Here is a 19,449-nt window from a genome sequence, read left to right as displayed (position 1 = left end):
GTGGGTTTTTTTTTAATTGAGACTTGCTAGCTGGATGTATACTGTCTCCATGGTCACGGTATACCTGAGTATATACTCCCCCTACATTCGATGCCCCTAAAGTTACATGTACCTCGTCTGGGCACGTTATCAATGAGAAATTCAATTATTTGTCTTATTTTCTTTTTTTTTTTTTTCTTTTTTGTTTGATTTTTGGAATTTGGAAACGTCATAGTTCTTTGGTACGTTGCAGGAAGAGTACACGTTCATGTAATTTGCTGCCACTTGAATGCTGAAAATAATTAAAATATATCTACGAGAGAGAGAGAGAGAACACTGTATATTATTTGAAATTAAAATCGCTACAACCGGCCCATAGAAAACAACTCGAGTACGGTGAGGGGCGGGGGGCTCATCGAAATAAAAAAAATAAAATAAAAAACTAATCGAAATTAAAAAAAAAAAAAAAAAAAAAAAAAAAAAAAAAAAAACATCGGGCGTTATTATCTTAATTTCATCTACTTAATCATGCGAGTTTACAGTTATTGAATTCTTGTTTTGTTTCTTTTATTTCTTGTTTTTATTTATTTTTAAACATTAAAAATTTTGTTTGTTAACATGCCGCTTCAGTATGTATGTAGTGGGGGGGGGGGGGGGGGGGTCATGAACCAGTAAGGAACACAAACTATTCAAATGATCATTTACATGTATTTGAAAAACAACTTAAAAAACATAATATATTCTTATCAGTGGACCAGTTATTAGTTTTTGTTTGTTTGTTTTGGTTTTTTGATTGTTGTTGTTGTTGTTTTTTTTTTTATAAGGCTTCTGTTAAACTCGCCTTATAAAACAATAATTTATAGCATGGAAGTAAATTATAAATGATCTGTAAAACGAAATTCAAGTTACACTGTATGAGAATTTTCAGTGATTATCACGACCTACATATACATGTAATGGACGACAACCTAGCTTAAATGTAAACTGCTAAATATGAAAACTTAGCATTTTACGTGTACAGTATGTCTCAGCTATTTCATAGATAAGATCATAGTTCAGTTGTTTGTCTTTCAAACATTTAAATTACGATTTAGCAATTGCAAATACAATTGGAAGTTCCAACTTATTTTAAAACGCATAAATAATGTAAACAAATGAATTTGAAAGCTTTTTTTTTTTTTTTATTAAGATACTCTCATCAATTTCACTCCATCCGTTACATCGAAAATAAATTTTCTTCATATACTTACTAATAGCTTGTAAGTTAAGAAAAATATAAGTGATAATTCTACGTCGAATGTACGGTGAAATTCTTGAAAATTTATCAACGTTCTCCATATTGTCACTTACGTGTACATGTTTCGATCGCCATAAAAACAGTAATGACCGATTTCACTTCTGTATTTGGAATATACAAGGGGCGGGGCTTACTGGCGGCAAGATTAAAGCGGGGTCCGCTTCACGCATGAGTGCGTAAAGCGAACCCGGGAAGCGAACGCCGGGTTCGCTCTAGCGGACCCAGAGCTGACCCCGAGCGAACGCAGAGCGAACCCGAAGCGCACCCAGAGCGGTCCCAAATTTTCTGAAAGCGAACCCGCAGCGGACCCCGAGCGAACCCAGGAAGCGAACCCAGGGTGCGCTTTGGGTTCGCTCTGGTGTTAGGTTGTGTCCGGTCGGTACTGTACATTTTACACAGTAGCCTAATCATCTTTTGGGAGGTGTTTGGTGGTGTCATGTAGATGTGCAGTAAAGTTTCGGAATTTTCATGTTCACCCTGGGGGTCAAATGGGGGTCGAAAAATGACGTTTTTTATGCAAAAAGCCCCTGGTTCCCTGAACTCCTCTTACATTTTACACAGTAGCCTAATCATCTTTTGGGAGATGGTTGGTGGTGTCCTGTAGATGTGCAGTAAGGTTTCGGAATTTTCATTTGCACCCTGGGGGTCAAATGGGGGTCGAAATATGACGTTTTTTATGCAAAAAGCCCCTGGTTCCCTGAACTCCTCTTACAATTTACACAGTAGCCTAATCATCTTTTGGGAGATGGTTGGTGGTGTCCTGTAGATGTGCAGCAAGGTTTCGGAATTTTCATGTTCACCCTGGAGGTCAAATGGGGGTCGAAAAATGACGTTTTTTTTTTTTTTTGCAAAAAGCCCCTGGTTCCCTAAACTCCTCTTACATTTTACACAGTAGCCTAATCATCTTTTGGGGGATGGTTAGTGGTGTCCTGCAGATGTGCAGTAAGGTTTCTGAATTTTCATGTTCACCCTGGGGGTCAAATGGGGGTCAAAAAATGACTTTTTTAAGCAAAAAGCCCCTGGTTCCCAGAACTCCTCTTACATTTTACACAGTAGCCTAATCGTCTTCTGGGAGATGGTTGGTGGTGTCCTATAGATGTGCAGTAAGGTTTTGGAATTTTCATTTTCACCCTGGGGGTCAAATGAGGGTCGAAATATGACGTTTTTTATGCAAAAAACCTCTGGTTCCCAGAACTCCTCTTACATTTTACACAGTAGCCTAATCGTCTTTTGGGAGATGGTTGGTGGTGTCATGTTGATGTGCAGTAAGGTTTCAGAATTTTCATTTTCAAGTTTTTGATGCAGTGGAAGAGCTCTCACTAATACATATCAGCATATTAGGTTTGATAAAAATATCTTGAATGATTTATTTAAAACTGAGCTTAACACTTATTTGAGAAAAGAGAGGTCAAGGTCAACGGAAAGGTTGAGGTCAAAATGTTGATGCAGTTGAAAAACTTACATCAGTATGTATTTACTATTAGCATAGAAGTTCAACAAAAATATCAGAAATGGTTTATTTAAAATGTAGATAAGGCCAAATAAAAAAAATATGTGTGGTTCGGGTTACCCGACATTCCCTATTTTATACCCCCGACCCTTAACTTTTTTTGGTAATTTTCATATTTTTCCGGAATTTCCCCTAATTTCCATCAATGGCTCCAGTTTAAGTTTTAGTTTCAGCAATGACGGCCTCCTTGCAAAACATAGTGCAAGTGTTTAATAGTGTTAAATCCAAAGCAAGCTAGCATGTAGGTGTCCCCTACCAATATTGACTAGTATATTATCACACCACATCTAAATGCCATTTGCAAAGCAGTGATAGGTATTATTTAGAAAAAAAAATTAAGAAAATCATTTTGTTAAAAAAAAAAATAAATAAATAAAAAAATAAAAAAAAAATAAAAATCCCTACCTACCCACCCTAATTTTTTTGGAAGTGTAACCGGAACCACACATATTTTTTTGTTTGGCCTAAACACTAATTTAAAAAAGTGAGGTCAAGGTCAAAGGAAAAGTCAAGGTCAAAAAAGTTGATGCAATTGAAATCTCTCAGCAGTATAATTATATCAGCATATGAAGTTTGATAAATATATCTTGAATTGTTTATTCAAAACTGATCTAGACACTAATTTAAGAAAAGTAAGGTCAAGGTCAAAGGAAAATTCAAGGTCAAAAATTTTGATGCAGTTGAAAAGCTTACATCAGTATGTATCAGCATATGACGTTTTATTGAAGTCGGACATGACAAACACTATATGCCTCGGCCATATTCATGGCAGGGCATAAAAAATTTGAATCTACACTATATGAGGATGTTTCCATATCAAAATGACTAACAAGCAAATTCAAAGAATTGTGGTCCCCTGCTTTCCGTGTCCTAGTGGATGGGATGCCATTATTTATGACATATTGTTTCAAATATGCACGCCCTATCATATGTCATTCAAAAGTAATCACCAAAGTTAAAATTTTTGAAAATTAGGTAAAACATCAAGGTCAAGGGGTAAAAAATCATAGCATGCTTGGAAACATCTTGTTACAGGTAATGTACATATCAAATATAAAAGTCCTATCTCTTCTCAATCAAAAGTTATAAGGAAATATAACATTTTTGAAAAGTAGGTTAAACTTCAAGGTCAATGTCACAGAGTCAAAAGTCATGATATATTTAGAAAGGTCTTGTCACAGGTAATATACATGTATAATATGAACGCCCTATCTTTTCTCTTTCAAAATGATCATTTGAAATAATGTTAAATTTTTTGAAAAGTAGGTCAAACTTCAAGGTCAAGGTCATGGGTTCAAAAATCATGGTATGTTTAGAAAGTTCTTGTAGGTAATGTACATGTGAAATATGAAATCCCTATCTCTTATTATTCAGAAGTTATGACCAAGATTAAATTTATTGTGACAGACGGACAGACTGACAAACGGACAGACTGACAGACAAATGAGATTTAATGTCCCCTAGGTCCTTTTTGTGAAAACGGACGACAATGATGACCTTGCTATTCATGAGAAGAAGATTTATGATGGAAAAAATCCCCTGCATTTTTCTATGTAAATCATTGGATCCCCATATGTGGCCCCATCCTACCCCAGTGGGTCATAATTTTAACAAATTTGAAGCTACACTGTCTATGTAAAGAAAGTTTCAACTTTTTGGGCCCAGTCAGTGGTTCTTGATAAGACTTTTTTAAAATGATACCACCAAATTTTCACTAATTCTTGATTATCCCCCCTTGAAAGAGGGTGTGACCCTTCACTTGAACAAACTTGAATCCCCTTTACCCAAAGATGCTTTGTGGCTGGGTTGGTTGAAATTGGCCCGGCGGTTCTAGTGAAGAAGACAAAAATGTGAAAAGTTTACAGGCGGACAGATGGATGACAAACAAAATGTGATCAGAAAACCAGAAAAACTCAAGTGAGCTAAAAACTGATGATCCCAAGTACTTGGAAAGAGTTACAGTATTTGAAAAGCAGTTTTTTTTTTTTCATGCATTAATTGTTTTCAGAAGCTGAAAAGGTATGACTTGTATCCATGTTGAAAAAACTTCACATTTCAGAAAACAGTATGATTAAAAATAGTTAATCAAGGTTCTTTGAGTAGCAAAATAAGCTAAACTGGTATAGCTAATTCAACCACAGAGCTTAGTGAATTTTAAAATGCACAACCTTTTCAACTCTTAATCATTCTTAAAATATTTATATCATCATTTCTGATTCAAGGGAGAACTAGAGATATGATCAGAAGTATATCCATTGACTAATAAACATGTACATGTATATTGTGTTTTTTAAGTCATTAATGTTTGTTTGTTGTTAAATGTCCCTCTTGGGAATTTTTCACTCATACGGAGACACCACCACTTAAAAATAATGAAGACGTACAAGTCGGTTAACATTCATTTTAGGAATTTTCAACAATTAATTAAGACGTAAAGAGATAACTCCTTCCCCTTGCCCCTTCCCCTTCCCAGACCCCAGTTTGTTCATGTATGCAAACTAGTCTAATACTTTGGTTTGACATAAAAAAAAAATGTGAATACATACAAATAGTTTAATGGTCCATCTCTTTGAATGATTTTCATTCCTAATTCTAGGTTGACCCAAATTCATGAATGAAATGTCAAGTAATCTTATCATTGATGCACTTCTATTTAATTTGATGTAGTCATATTATGAACAAGAGAGTGGGGATGACCTCAAGGGTTCATAACCTTAAACCATTAGATGTACATAACATAATAACACAAGAAACAAAATTATGTATAGTCAAATGGAAAAATTTTCTACTATTTAGGAGTCGCATGATCATTTGTCATTTCAGGGACAGGGAGCGGCTAGGGAGATTGGAACCCCCCCCCCCCCCGGAATTTGCAGAGTTATATAAATAGGACTAGATACTGATTTACAGAAGCAAATAAAAAATGACTTTGGATGCCCTCCCCCTTTAAAAACATGGACCCCACCATCATTGTTTTTATTTTGTTTGTTTGTTTTTTGTTTTTTTTTTCTTTTTTGCTCCTCAGGAAATTCTGGGCTGGAATTTTTTTGGACCGAGGTGTGGACCCCCCCCCCCCTCCCCCGGAAAAAAATTCCCGGATCTATGCCTGTAACTGAATGTAATGTCGACAACGGGAGATAACTCTTCAGAATGTGAAATTCGTCTATTGTGGCATCGATGATCCACTCTCTACGATCGGCTCATACATTCAGTGTCTGAGAGAGAAAGGAACGACAACTCTGCTTAGGAGATTGCCGATGATCTTTGATCCTTTTTAAACTTTAACCTAACCATTTGCATTTCGGTTTATTTTACCCCAATCTATACTTAAACTTGTACTTACCGACTGTCATAGGTCCTGTCAACTTCATGAAATATAATCCAATTAAAACACAAAATGAATTAATTTCCACTGATATACATGTAACACTGCACCATGTCACATGGCATGTGCAATCTAAAAATGATAATGGTAAAACTAGTACTAGTACTGGTAGGGTGACGCAAGCCCTATGTGATGTAGAAATTTTCAAAAAGGTGTTCACATACATGTACAGTACAAGAACAAATTTTAAATTATCATAACAAACGATGTTTTAACATAACTTTGCCATCTAAGCATATTTCCAAAAACAGGCAAATTGTGTGTGTGTGTATTGGGGGGGGGGGGACACATATAAATTGATTGGGTATGGCTTTTCAAGGAGGTTTTTGCCTAATCAAATACTAAAAAAAGTTTGCACATTTTGATAAATTCATCAAAAACGCTTTGTACTAAAATAATATTATTTGTTTTTGAGAAGATAAATTTAAAAAGTTCCAATTATGGGCCAAAAATTTATACCCCCCCCCCCCTTTTTATTAAAACCTAATTTACAACATTAATTAAATTCTGATATTTCAGACTGGTAATGAATTAAGTATATGAAATGCGTATAAGAGGTTCATGGGTCACATGGTCACCTGAGCATTTTATGCTCGATTTGACGAATACATGTACTGTGTAAATTATAGAATTATTTGGACTTTTTCCTTGGTAAGCCCAATATGAAGGAGTGTGCATTTAGAGGCAAACACCTTAGTGCGGGTATTACTGTCTCATGACAGCATCTAGTTATAGACTTGTTTCGCTATAAGCATGCTTTACTGTAAGAAAAACATTCCTTCTCAAGAACCACTAGGCAAGAAAAGTTGAATCTTATGTGAAAGTTTCATTACATAATGTAGAAACAAATTTGTTCTTTCAAAACTTCTCCTCCTACAGGTTTGATGCAACAAGTAGACTATACTAGTCTACATATTGTTTTTGTCAGTTTTCTTCTTCATTCAAATTTTGTCCGAGCCTTAACTAGACAACCCTTTGACATTAAGACTTCAAACTTGAATCATGGAGAGGTGGTATGGAATTGGGGTTGAGGCCACCAAACTTTGTTTTTACCTTGATCTTACAATAAGGTCAAGGTCAATCTTTACATAAAAATATAGTCCAGGCTATAACCTGAGACCCCTTTGACATTAGGATTTCAAATTTGTAACATAGAAAAAAGACATTTACAAAAGATGCACTGAACTAATATTTTGACCTTGACTCCTTTCTTCATTCAAGGTCAAATTGCAAAAAAATATCTCCAAACCATAACTTAAGAACCTTTTGACATTAAAACTTCAATCTTGGAACATGGAGAGGTGGTATTGAGAAAGGATGCATGCAAACAAAATTTTTTACCTTGTTTTTATGCCCCGCCATGAATATGGTTGGTGCATAACTGCATATAGTGTTTGTCATGTCCGTCTTCCGTCCTTTCATCCTTCCGTCTGTCTTTCCGTCAAGCTTTGTGTTTAGCTCTGTTTAAAGTTCAGTTTCAAAGAAACTATCAAATATATTTTTATCAAACTTCACATGCTGATAGATATTGATGAGAGTTATGTAACTGCATCAACATTTTTTGACCTTGACCTTTCCTTTAACCTTGACCTCACTTTTCTTAAATGTGTTTAGCTCAGTTTTAAAGATACCATTCAAGATAGTGTAATTAAACTTCTTACGTTGATATGTACTGATCTAAGTTATTCAACTGCGTCAAAATTATTTGACCTTGACCTTTCCTTTGACCTTGACCTCACTTTTCTTAAATAAGTGTTTAGCTAAGTTTTAAAGATACCATTCAAAATAGTGTAATTAAACTTCTTACGTTGATACATACTGATGTAAGCTATTCAACTGCATCAATATTTTTTGACATTGACATTTCCTTTGACCTTGACCTCACTTTTCTTAAATTAGAGTTTAGCTCAATTTTAAAGATACCATTCAAGAAAGTGTAATAAAACTTCATATGTTGGTACATACTGATGTAAGCTATTCAACTGAATCAACATTTTTTGACCTTGACCTTTCCTTTAACCTTGACCTCACTTTTCTTAAATTTGTGTCAAAATTCATAAATGGAAATATACACTTAATTTGATCGCCGAAATATGGCTGAAATATTGCCGCCTAGGCATTAAACAATAATAATCAATCATAATCAATCCAAAAGATGATTAGACTGTTGTGTAAAATGTTGGAGTTCTGGGAACCAGGTTCTTTTTATATTAAAAAACTTCATTTTTCGACCCCCATTTGACCCCTTGGGTGAAAATGAAAATTCCGAAATCTTACTGCACAACTACAGGACACCACCAACCACCTCCCAAAAGATGATTAGGCTACTGTGTAAAATGTAAGAAGAGTTCAGGGAACCAGGGGCTTTTTGCATAAAAAACGTTATTTTTCGACCCCCATTTGACCCCCAGGATGAAAATGAAAATTTCGAAACCTTACTGCATATCTACAGGACACCACCAACCATCTCCCAAAAGATGATTAGGCTACTGTGTAAAATGTAAGAGGAGTTCAGGGAACCAGGGGCTTTTTGCATAAAAAAACGTCATTTTTCGACCCCCATTTGACCCCCAGGGTGAAAATGAAAATTCCGAAACCTTACTGCACATCTACATGACACCACAAACCATCTCCCAAAAGATGATTAGGCTACTGTGTAAAATGTAATAGGAGTTTGAGAAAGAAGAGTGTGACAGACGGACGGACAGACATGAGTAACAACAATATACCCAAACTTTCTTTAGAAAGTGCGGGTATAAAGACATCTGATAATTTGGAAGCACCTTTCATAGCATAGAAAAGATCAGGTGACTTACTTATGGCAAATCAGAGGAGAATCTATTTACAACGATTTCTAAGAAATCATTCTCATATTGCCATCTTATTTTATATGGAGAAAATCAGTAGAAAATTAAACACAGTGAAAGTATATTATCGAAGGAGTCTGGAATATTCCAAAGGTTGCTTCGGTAAATGAGCCTGCTCTTGAAACTGCAACTCCCTCGGTACTATTTTTTTACTGTTTTATTATCCCGATAAAAAAAATGACCAATTTTAAATAAATGCAATGCTATTTTACAACTAAGACATTGATGAACTGTGCAATGAAATATTGGTTACCTAGATAATTTAAGAAATAGAAAACAATATTCAGTAAATTTTGCGTTATAAATAACAACTGCTCTTCCGCCATTTTCCATGATGAGCGCTAGTAGCTTCAGAGTATATTTGTATCCTGCACTTGTTTTCACCAATTATTAAGTCCATAATACCTACACTACCTTTCCGAGTCAGACTGCTTTGGTCAATTGATAATAATAATATTAATTATATCGATAATCTTTGACACTAGAACAAGTTTGAAGTTCACGAAAGTAAGCTTGAGGCTTGTTGAAATGAAGTTATAAACAATTTACCTTGACAATTGTCCCCAACAAAGCCAGTGGTACAGTAACACGTGTATCCTCTTATTGTGGATTGGTCTGCCACACAAATCCCATTCTGACAATCATTGCTATCACATACCTTATCTATATGAATAATATTTAATTATGTCTTACATTTTTATTCATGGTGCTAAAATAGCATAATAAAAAGTAAATTACCAATTTCAACTTGATTTATACATCGAAACGACGACAACGTATGATTTCAGCATGGAATTGATTCTCACATAATTCTTGATAATTATTGGTGGCAGCTTTGTCCATATTGTCTTTTCTTTATTACCACAAAGTCAGTAAAACATTACTAATTTGGTAGTATTGGATCAAAAACATGATAAGCACTTTTTATGTTCCTTTAAGATTCCTATTTTTGTATAAATTTTAATATAAAACAATTTACAACTAAGTAGTTTTAAAATGATTTTTTACACAAATATAATAACACAAAACATTCACATCAAGATATCATAATTGTTGAAAATGTCATTGTGTCGATTTCTAAAATAGCCATTTTAGATCAATGAGGGAGATGCCTACATTCAAAACTATTTTTCTCGTCTTTCAGAATAAGAATGATATACTTTTTAACTGTTTTATCACACCGTAACCAAAAAAAAAATCTAAAAGATATCTGATAATTCGGAAGCACCTTTCAAAGCATAGAAAAGATCAGATGACTAACTTATGGCAAATCAGAGGAGAATCTATTTTCAACGATTTCTAAGAAATCATTCTCATATTACCATCTTATTTTATATGGGGAAAATCAGTAGAAAATTAAACACAGTGAAAGTATATTATCGAAGGAGTCTGGAATATTCCAAAGGGTGCTTCGGTAAATGAGCCTGCTCTTGAAACTGCAACTCCCTCGGTATTATTTTTTTACTGTTTTATTATCCCGATAAAAAAGAATGACCAATTTTAAAGTAAATCAATGCTATTTTACAACTAAGACATTGATGAACTGTGCAATGAAATATTGGTTACCTAGATAATTAAAGAAATAGAAAACGATATTCAGTAAATTTTGCGTTATAAATAACAACTGCTCTTCCGCCATTTTCCATGATGAGCGCTAGTAGCTTCGGAGTATATTTGTATCCTGCACTTGTTTTCAACAATTATTAAATCCATAATATATTTACACTACCTTACTGAGTCAGACTGCTGTGCTCAATAGATAATAATAATGTAACGGTATCGATAATCTTTCATTTACACTAGAATAAGTTTGAGGTTCATGAAAGTAAGCTTGAGGCTTGTTGCAATGAATGTTATAGACAATTTACCTCGACAATTGTCCCCAACGAAGCCAGTGGTACAGTTACACGTGTATCCTCTTATTGTGGATTGGTCTGCCACACAAATCCCATTCTGACAATCATTGCTATCACATACCTTATCTATATGAATAATATTTAATTATGTCTTACATTTTTATTCATGGTGCTAAAATAGCATAATAAAAAGTAAATTACCAATTTCAACTTGATTTATACATCGAAACGACGACAACGTATGATTTCAGCATGGAATTGATTCTCACATAATTCTTGATAATTATTGGTGGCAGCTTTGTCCATATTGTCTTTTCTTTATTACCACAAAGTCAGTAAAACATTACTAATTTGGTAGTATTGGATCAAAAACATGATAAGCACTTTTTATGTTCCTTTAAGATTCCTATTTTTGTATAAATTTTAATATAAAACAATTTACAACTAAGTAGTTTTAAAAAGATTTTTTACACAAATATAATAACACAAAACATTCACATCAAGATATCATAATTGTTGAAAATGTCATTGTGTCGATTTCTAAAACAGCCATTTTAGATCAATGAGGGAGATGCCTACATTCAAAACTATTTTTCTCGTCTTTCAGAATAAGAATGATATACTTTTTAACTGTTTTATCACACCGTAACCAAAAAAAAAATCTAAAAGATATCTGATAATTCGGAAGCACCTTTCAAAGCATAGAAAAGATCAGATGACTAACTTATGGCAAATCAGAGGAGAATCTATTTTCAACGATTTCTAAGAAATCATTCTCATATTACCATCTTATTTTATATGGGGAAAATCAGTAGAAAATTAAACACAGTGAAAGTATATTATCGAAGGAGTCTGGAATATTCCAAAGGGTGCTTCGGTAAATGAGCCTGCTCTTGAAACTGCAACTCCCTCGGTATTATTTTTTTACTGTTTTATTATCCCGATAAAAAAGAATGACCAATTTTAAAGTAAATCAATGCTATTTTACAACTAAGACATTGATGAACTGTGCAATGAAATATTGGTTACCTAGATAATTTAAGAAATAGAAAACGATATTCAGTAAATTTTGCGTTATAAATAACAACTGCTCTTCCGCCATTTTCCATGATGAGCGCTAGTAGCTTCGGAGTATATTTGTATCCTGCACTTGTTTTCAACAATTATTAAATCCATAATATACTTACACTACCTTACTGAGTCAGACTGCTGTGCTCAATAGATAATAATAATGTAACGGTATCGATAATCTTTCATTTACACTAGAATAAGTTTGAAGTTCATGAAAGTAAGCTTGAGGCTTGTTGCAATGAATGTTATAGACAATTTACCTCGACAATTGTCCCCAACGAAGCCAGTGGTACAGTTACACGTGTATCCTCTTATTGTGGATTGGTCTGCCACACAAATCCCATTCTGACAATCATTGCTATCACATACCTTATCTATATGAATAATATTTAATTATGTCTTACATTTTTATTCATGGTGCTAAAATAGCATAATAAAAAGTAAATTACCAATTTCAACTTGATTTATACATCGAAACGACGACAACGTATGATTTCAGCATGGAATTGATTCTCACATAATTCTTGATAATTATTGGTGGCAGCTTTGTCCATATTGTCTTTTCTTTATTACCACAAAGTCAGTAAAACATTACTAATTTGGTAGTATTGGATCAAAAACATGATAAGCACTTTTTATGTTCCTTTAAGATTCCTATTTTTGTATAAATTTTAATATAAAACAATTTACAACTAAGTAGTTTTAAAAAGATTTTTTACACAAATATAATAACACAAAACATTCACATCAAGATATCATAATTGTTGAAAATGTCATTGTGTCGATTTCTAAAACAGCCATTTTAGATCAATGAGGGAGATGCCTACATTCAAAACTATTTTTCTCGTCTTTCAGAATAAGAATGATATACTTTTTAACTGTTTTATCACACCGTAACCAAAAAAAAAATCTAAAAGATATCTGATAATTCGGAAGCACCTTTCAAAGCATAGAAAAGATCAGATGACTAACTTATGGCAAATCAGAGGAGAATCTATTTTCAACGATTTCTAAGAAATCATTCTCATATTACCATCTTATTTTATATGGGGAAAATCAGTAGAAAATTAAACACAGTGAAAGTATATTATCGAAGGAGTCTGGAATATTCCAAAGGGTGCTTCGGTAAATGAGCCTGCTCTTGAAACTGCAACTCCCTCGGTATTATTTTTTTACTGTTTTATTATCCCGATAAAAAAGAATGACCAATTTTAAAGTAAATCAATGCTATTTTACAACTAAGACATTGATGAACTGTGCAATGAAATATTGGTTACCTAGATAATTTAAGAAATAGAAAACGATATTCAGTAAATTTTGCGTTATAAATAACAACTGCTCTTCCGCCATTTTCCATGATGAGCGCTAGTAGCTTCGGAGTATATTTGTATCCTGCACTTGTTTTCAACAATTATTAAATCCATAATATACTTACACTACCTTACTGAGTCAGACTGCTGTGCTCAATAGATAATAATAATGTAACGGTATCGATAATCTTTCATTTACACTAGAATAAGTTTGAAGTTCATGAAAGTAAGCTTGAGGCTTGTTGCAATGAATGTTATAGACAATTTACCTCGACAATTGTCCCCAACGAAGCCAGTGGTACAGTTACACGTGTATCCTCTTATTGTGGATTGGTCTGCCACACAAATCCCATTCTGACAATCATTGCTATCACATACCTTATCTATATGAATAATATTTAATTATGTCTTACATTTTTATTCATGGTGCTAAAATAGCATAATAAAAAGTAAATTACCAATTTCATCTTGATTTATAAATCGAAACGACGACAACGTATGATTTCAGCATGGAATTGATTCTCACATAATTCTTGATAATTATTGGTGGCAACTTTGTCCATTTTTTTTTTAAAGACAAAGTGTGAAACAACACACTTTGACTTAATTGGTACTGTTGTATCAAAAACAAGATAGGTACTTTTTTATTTTCCTTTAAGACGGCTATTTTTTTTTTAAAAAATTCATACAAAACCATTTACAACTAAGCCGTTTTAATTGTATTTTTTGCACAAATATTATAGTACTCATTAATTACATAAAGAAATCATAATTGAAGAAAATGTCATTGGGAATGCTCAAATTGAACTTGATCATTCATTTTGGGTTTGTCCTCCATGCATTATTATCAAAGATATTTTCATCATTATCTTGATTCCGATGACTTTACATATAGGGATATGAAGCTGATTGGTGTATTTAGCTGTAGCAACCATACTGATAACAGTTATTGCTCTTGCGTTGGATCAAAATCTGGCGTAAATACTAAGGGAGAGAAAAACGATGACATACTCGAAGAGTTGTTTCAAGTAAGGAAAACACATCCAAATAAATATGTGCTGATTTAAACATCAATAGCTTACGTTATAAATTCGGTTCAATCAAAAGTCTACTCGATCAAAACATTGTTGACATGCTAGGTATTGCTGAAACTAAACTGGGTGATTCATTCTCAGACGTACAATTTAAAGCAGATAATAACCATTTTTTGAAGAAAAGACTGGGAATAAGTACGGAGGGGGTTTGGCAATGTATATTAGGTCAGACATAGCTGGTGACAGAAGGAGTAATCTTAAATTTGAATATATTGAATCTCTGTGTACTGAAGGTGTGATTGGAATTAGAGAATGGTTAATAGTCGGTCTATATCGACCCCCTCTATGTCTGACAGTGAATTTTCTCATGAATTTGTGAAAAGTTATGACGAAATATCAATCAAATTTGACAAATTCATGTTCATTGGAGATTTAAATTATGACTTGTTATCTGGTGAACAAAGTACACCATAAAAAAAAATAATTAAAAAGTTTAACTTGATTTATGAATCGAAATGAAGTTTCATTTCAGCATGAAATCGATTCTCATATAATTTTTGATAATTATTGGTGGCAGATTTGTCCATATTGTCTTTTTTTATTTCCACAAAGTCAGGAAAACAACACGCTTCGACTAAATTGGTTCTGTTTGATCAAAACCTGATAGGCACTTTTCTATTGTCCTTTAAGATTGCTATTTTTGCATACAATTTAATATAAAACAATTTACAACTTAGTAGTTTTAAAAAGATTTTTTTACACAAATAGTATGGTACACAATATTTACATTAAGAAATGATTATTGAAGAAAATATTATTGTGTTGATTTCTGGAACAGCCATTTTAGAGCATTGACGGAGATGCCCTCATCTAAAACTATTTTTCTCGTCTTTAAGAATAAGAATGATATACTTTTTAACTCTTTTATCACACCGTAACACAAGTAAAATGTAAAGGATGTCGGATAATTGGAAAGCACCTTTCGTAGCTTAAAAAATCACGTGACTTACGCATGAGTAAAATGAGTGAATTTTAAAGTAAATGCAATGCTATTTTACAACTAAGGTATTTATGAACTGTGCAATGAAATATTAATTACCTAGATTATTTAGGAAATAGACAACGATATTCAGTAAATTTTGCGTTGTAAAAAACAACTGCTACGCTACCTTTCTGAGTCAGACTACTGTGCTCAATAGATAATAATAATGTAACGGTATCGATCATCTTTAATTTACACTAGAATAAGTTTGAGGTTCATGAAAGTAAGCTTGAAGCTTATTGCAATGAAAGTTACAGACAATTTACCTTTACAATTGTTCCCAACAAAGCCAATGGTACAGTTACACGTGTATCCTCTTATTGTGGATTGGTCTGCCACACAAATCCCATTCTGACAATCATGGTTGTCACATACATAAACTATATGAACAAATATTTATATTTTGTCTAAAATTATAACTCATGGTGCTTAAATAGCACAAAATTAAAGTAGAATAAAAATTTCAATTTTATTGATAAATCGAAATGACAACAAGGTATCATTTAAGAAATAAGATATCATTTTTAGAGTTTCATTGGGATGTAACATGAAGTCAGTCTCGTTATCAAATCCTATAACGCCCAAATTGCGTTATAGTATATTTGATCACGTACCGACTTCATGTCAAATCCCAGTGAAACAACAAAAATGATATTTTATTTTTTTATTTTTATATTTCTTTTTTTTCATTTATGTCTTTATCGATTTTCCATACTTTTGAAGCAAATGACCTAAATAACGATCGGACACCACAACATATAGTTCGTTAGATTTTTATTGAATAAATAGATGAGAACAACATTGATATAAGACAATATCAGATGCAAATATTTAATTTTGAAGTAACTAAGAAGATAAAATAGTTGTGAAATAATAGTTATTAAGATATTTGAGTCAACTCAATTAAATAAAAGATTAGCGGAGTAAACTACATCCGGGTTGTGATTCGGTCAGTCAGTTCAAAAATGGGAGAAAACAGTTGGTCTACTTGAAGTTGAAAACGCAGTTGTTGAACACAGATTTGGACAGAAACTCAGAGGATCTGAGAGAATTGACAAAGGATGGATGAATCAAGTTGACATTAAGCTCTTGGTCATGATTTTCCACTTTTTGGAAATGTACAATGGCATGTTCATCACCAGGACTCGTGGCTGTGGCATTCACATTGACAGATTTAGTCATAGTGGAGGTAGGTTGCTTTCGCTGATCTTTAGGGTGATAGACATGAACTGAGATAGAGTTTTTGTTCACTGGAAAGATTTTTATTGTAGGATTCCAAAGAAGATTCACAGCTTGGCCTGACATAAACATAATTTGTAGAGCCTCGAAACCAGCCTCGTCCATAGCTGTAATGGAATTTACCCGCTGAAGGTGGGGTGTGTAAACAATAGAACATTTAGCTGATATAGATATATTCGCCATATATCCACTGAATGTCCCCTTACTTAGGGGTTTTGCTGCATACAATACTGCTATGCGTGACGCTGAGAAGGTAAGAGTCACTTTCATGTAGGTGTGGAATAGAAAAGATTCATTTTGTCTGTTTTATACAGCAGCAAACATAACATTTTTACTGGGAATGTCTCACTTTCAACTGACGAATACATCCTCTTGTCTCTTCGAGCTTCCTCTGATTCTATGCCAGCCTGAAATTCTTTTGCTGAGTTTCCTGCCTCAGTGTAATATACTCAAAACAAGTCTAATCAGTATGGAACTCAAAGAAATCACAACGCAGCTGGTGATGGAATTCCAAGTCGCGCGTTTCAACATGGATGGATAGGTGACACCAAACACAATGTCGAAGAACAAGAGGAGAACAAGAGGCTGCTCGCAGATATGAGGATATCTTATGAAGATCTTAAGAATTTATAATCTCTTCGTGTTTAGTGGGCCTCGAAGCGGCAATTTTAGTCATAGTTTTCAACATTCCGTCTAAGGTATGGTTGGAGGACTTAAACTCCTTATCTCGTACAATGTTTATGACACGGCCTGTCCTGCAGATGGCGGTCAATTGCTGATCTGATATTTGTGTGCTTTTGTGGTAATATTCCATCATATATTTTGATTTATTTAAATCTTTTGGTTTTGGCTCACAGAAGAATTTTCTTAGTTTGTTAGCAAGTTCATTAGTTTCTACTGTTTCGAAATCCATTGGGGTACCAAAAACCTCCACATGTCAATCTAAAATAATGTAAAATTTGTTTGTTGTTTTTTTTTATTTCTAGCTTTTTTTTTAAAATATGATTTAATTTGAGATTTTTTAAATTAACTTTAATTTTTTAGGTATGATTTGTAGTTGCAAATAAGCATTTTTTATTATCATGTTTATAGTTCTAATTTTCTGAATTAGTTTATTTATTTATTTATTTATTTTATTTTTTTTTTTATTTATTTATTTATTTATTTATTTATTTATTTTTTTTTTTTTTTTTTTTGCTTGTTAATCTTTTATTTGTTTTACCTTGAAGCAGTTGAATTCCACACTTTGTGTTTTCTTTTAGTAGATTTAGAATGTCTGGCATTCTGAACTGCTTTAACTCAATATCTGAGATAGATCTGAATCTCGTTGGTTCTGATTGGACGCAGGGACACAGACAGGGGTCTCAGGTTGAGGAAGGCAATCCATATCATACGGTTTTAGTTTCAGTGTCTTGTTCACTTTCAGGTGCCAAAGAAGAGAGATCCAAAGAAACCAGAATATCATCATCATAAAGTAAATATAGCTCTGCTTCCATTTTTTCACTTACTATATCAAAGTCATTTGCCGTTGCAGAAGATGCAATTTAGTTGCAGACGATATTTAAATAAAAACATCAAAATGGTATGTTAAATGTTTCATAAATTTTATGAATTGATGAAATTCTTGTCTCCTCATAAAATAAACTCTATTTAAATCACTTCAGGTTTGTTTTTATTTTTGTTCTTGCTTTGATGATGTTGCGTAAGCAAGAAATCAGGTGAAAGTAGTACCATTGACTCAAATACTTCTGAAGCGGTGATTTGTATTCATAAGCAAGCAAGTTTTTCTTTTCACGTGAGCAAATTCATTTCATAGCAAATTGAATATCATTTTTGTAGTATTGTCATATAACGAAAGACATTGGCAAATGTAAATATCTTAGCATGGAATTGATCGTCATACAATTATTGATAATTATTGGTGGCAGGATTGTCTACAGTAGTGTGACATGAATGATTTCGCAAAATGGCGTCGTCGTTATAGCTTCGGGTTCTCGCTTCAATTTTCAATGATGTATTTCTGCGTTAATATTTGACATATGCTATCCAATTATATCCGAAATAATTAATTTTCAGTTCTTTTAACCATATCTTATTCTTTATTGAGTTATTCCCCTTTGTTAAATAATTTTATCGTCTGTCTGACACCCGATTAGAAAGAAATCATAATTAATTTATCTTCTGCGGGTAATTCGAGTTATAAAATTCAGAATTTGACTGGAATTAATTGCCGAACAATACAGAAATTTTTTAAGAGGGTACGAGATCGAGGGAATGCAAAAAACATGCCGAGAAGTGGGGGGTGCTAGAAAAACAACTGCACGGGATGACAGGGTGCTTCTTCGAAGTGTGAAAGGGAATAAAAGACATACTCTGAAAGATCTTACGAGTAGATTAATGAAAGAACACAATGCCAAGTATCTTCACGAACAATAAGTTGAAGATTGTTTGAACATTGTTACAAACGTCATCCCATTTCCAAAACCATTACGGTTTCTCGCGTTAACCGTGCAAAAAGGGTTACATTTTGTACAAAACATTTTGTACAAATTAAACTGGACTGTTGAGAACAAGTTATCAGTTACATTTAGTGACGAGACAAACATTATACTTGGAAACAATAGAAAAATTTTTGTATGGAGACGATACGACGAGAGAAAGAGTCCATAATTGTATATTAGAATTTAAAAATTCATTAATTAATACACACTTGAGACATAACGTAACAGTGAAAACATGTGGATTTAACATCTTGATTAAAAAAGAACACTTTATGTCACTATCCCCGATAGGACAGCTTAAGAATGCAGTGGCCTGACGTCATTTTTTCATTATGACGTCTTATCTTTCTAGTTCAGA

At 33.3% G+C, this 19,449-nt stretch overlaps 1 protein-coding gene across 1 annotated transcript in view; it reads right to left on the bottom strand.

Moving 5' to 3' along the window:
- LOC133186243 (fibropellin-1-like) overlaps window positions 1–19,449 on the bottom strand; it is a 101,956-nt gene that overhangs the window by 77,714 nt on the left and 4,793 nt on the right. The window contains exons 4-8 of the mRNA XM_061321472.1: window positions 15,618–15,731; window positions 13,545–13,658; window positions 12,226–12,339; window positions 10,907–11,020; window positions 9,588–9,701 (exon numbers count right to left, since the gene is read on the bottom strand). Coding sequence (XP_061177456.1) covers window positions 9,588–9,701; window positions 10,907–11,020; window positions 12,226–12,339; window positions 13,545–13,658; window positions 15,618–15,731 — 570 coding nt within the window. The remainder of the gene's footprint in view (window positions 1–9,587; window positions 9,702–10,906; window positions 11,021–12,225; window positions 12,340–13,544; window positions 13,659–15,617; window positions 15,732–19,449) is intronic.

Source organism: Saccostrea echinata, unplaced genomic scaffold (assembly GCF_033153115.1).
Source record: "Saccostrea echinata isolate AGI-Se365-2 ecotype Australia unplaced genomic scaffold, CSIRO_AGI_Sech_v1 ptg000013l, whole genome shotgun sequence".
NCBI classification, from domain to species: domain Eukaryota; kingdom Metazoa; phylum Mollusca; class Bivalvia; order Ostreida; family Ostreidae; genus Saccostrea; species Saccostrea echinata.
Note: the sequence above shows the minus strand (reverse complement) of the source record. Positions and strands in the feature narration are given on the sequence as shown.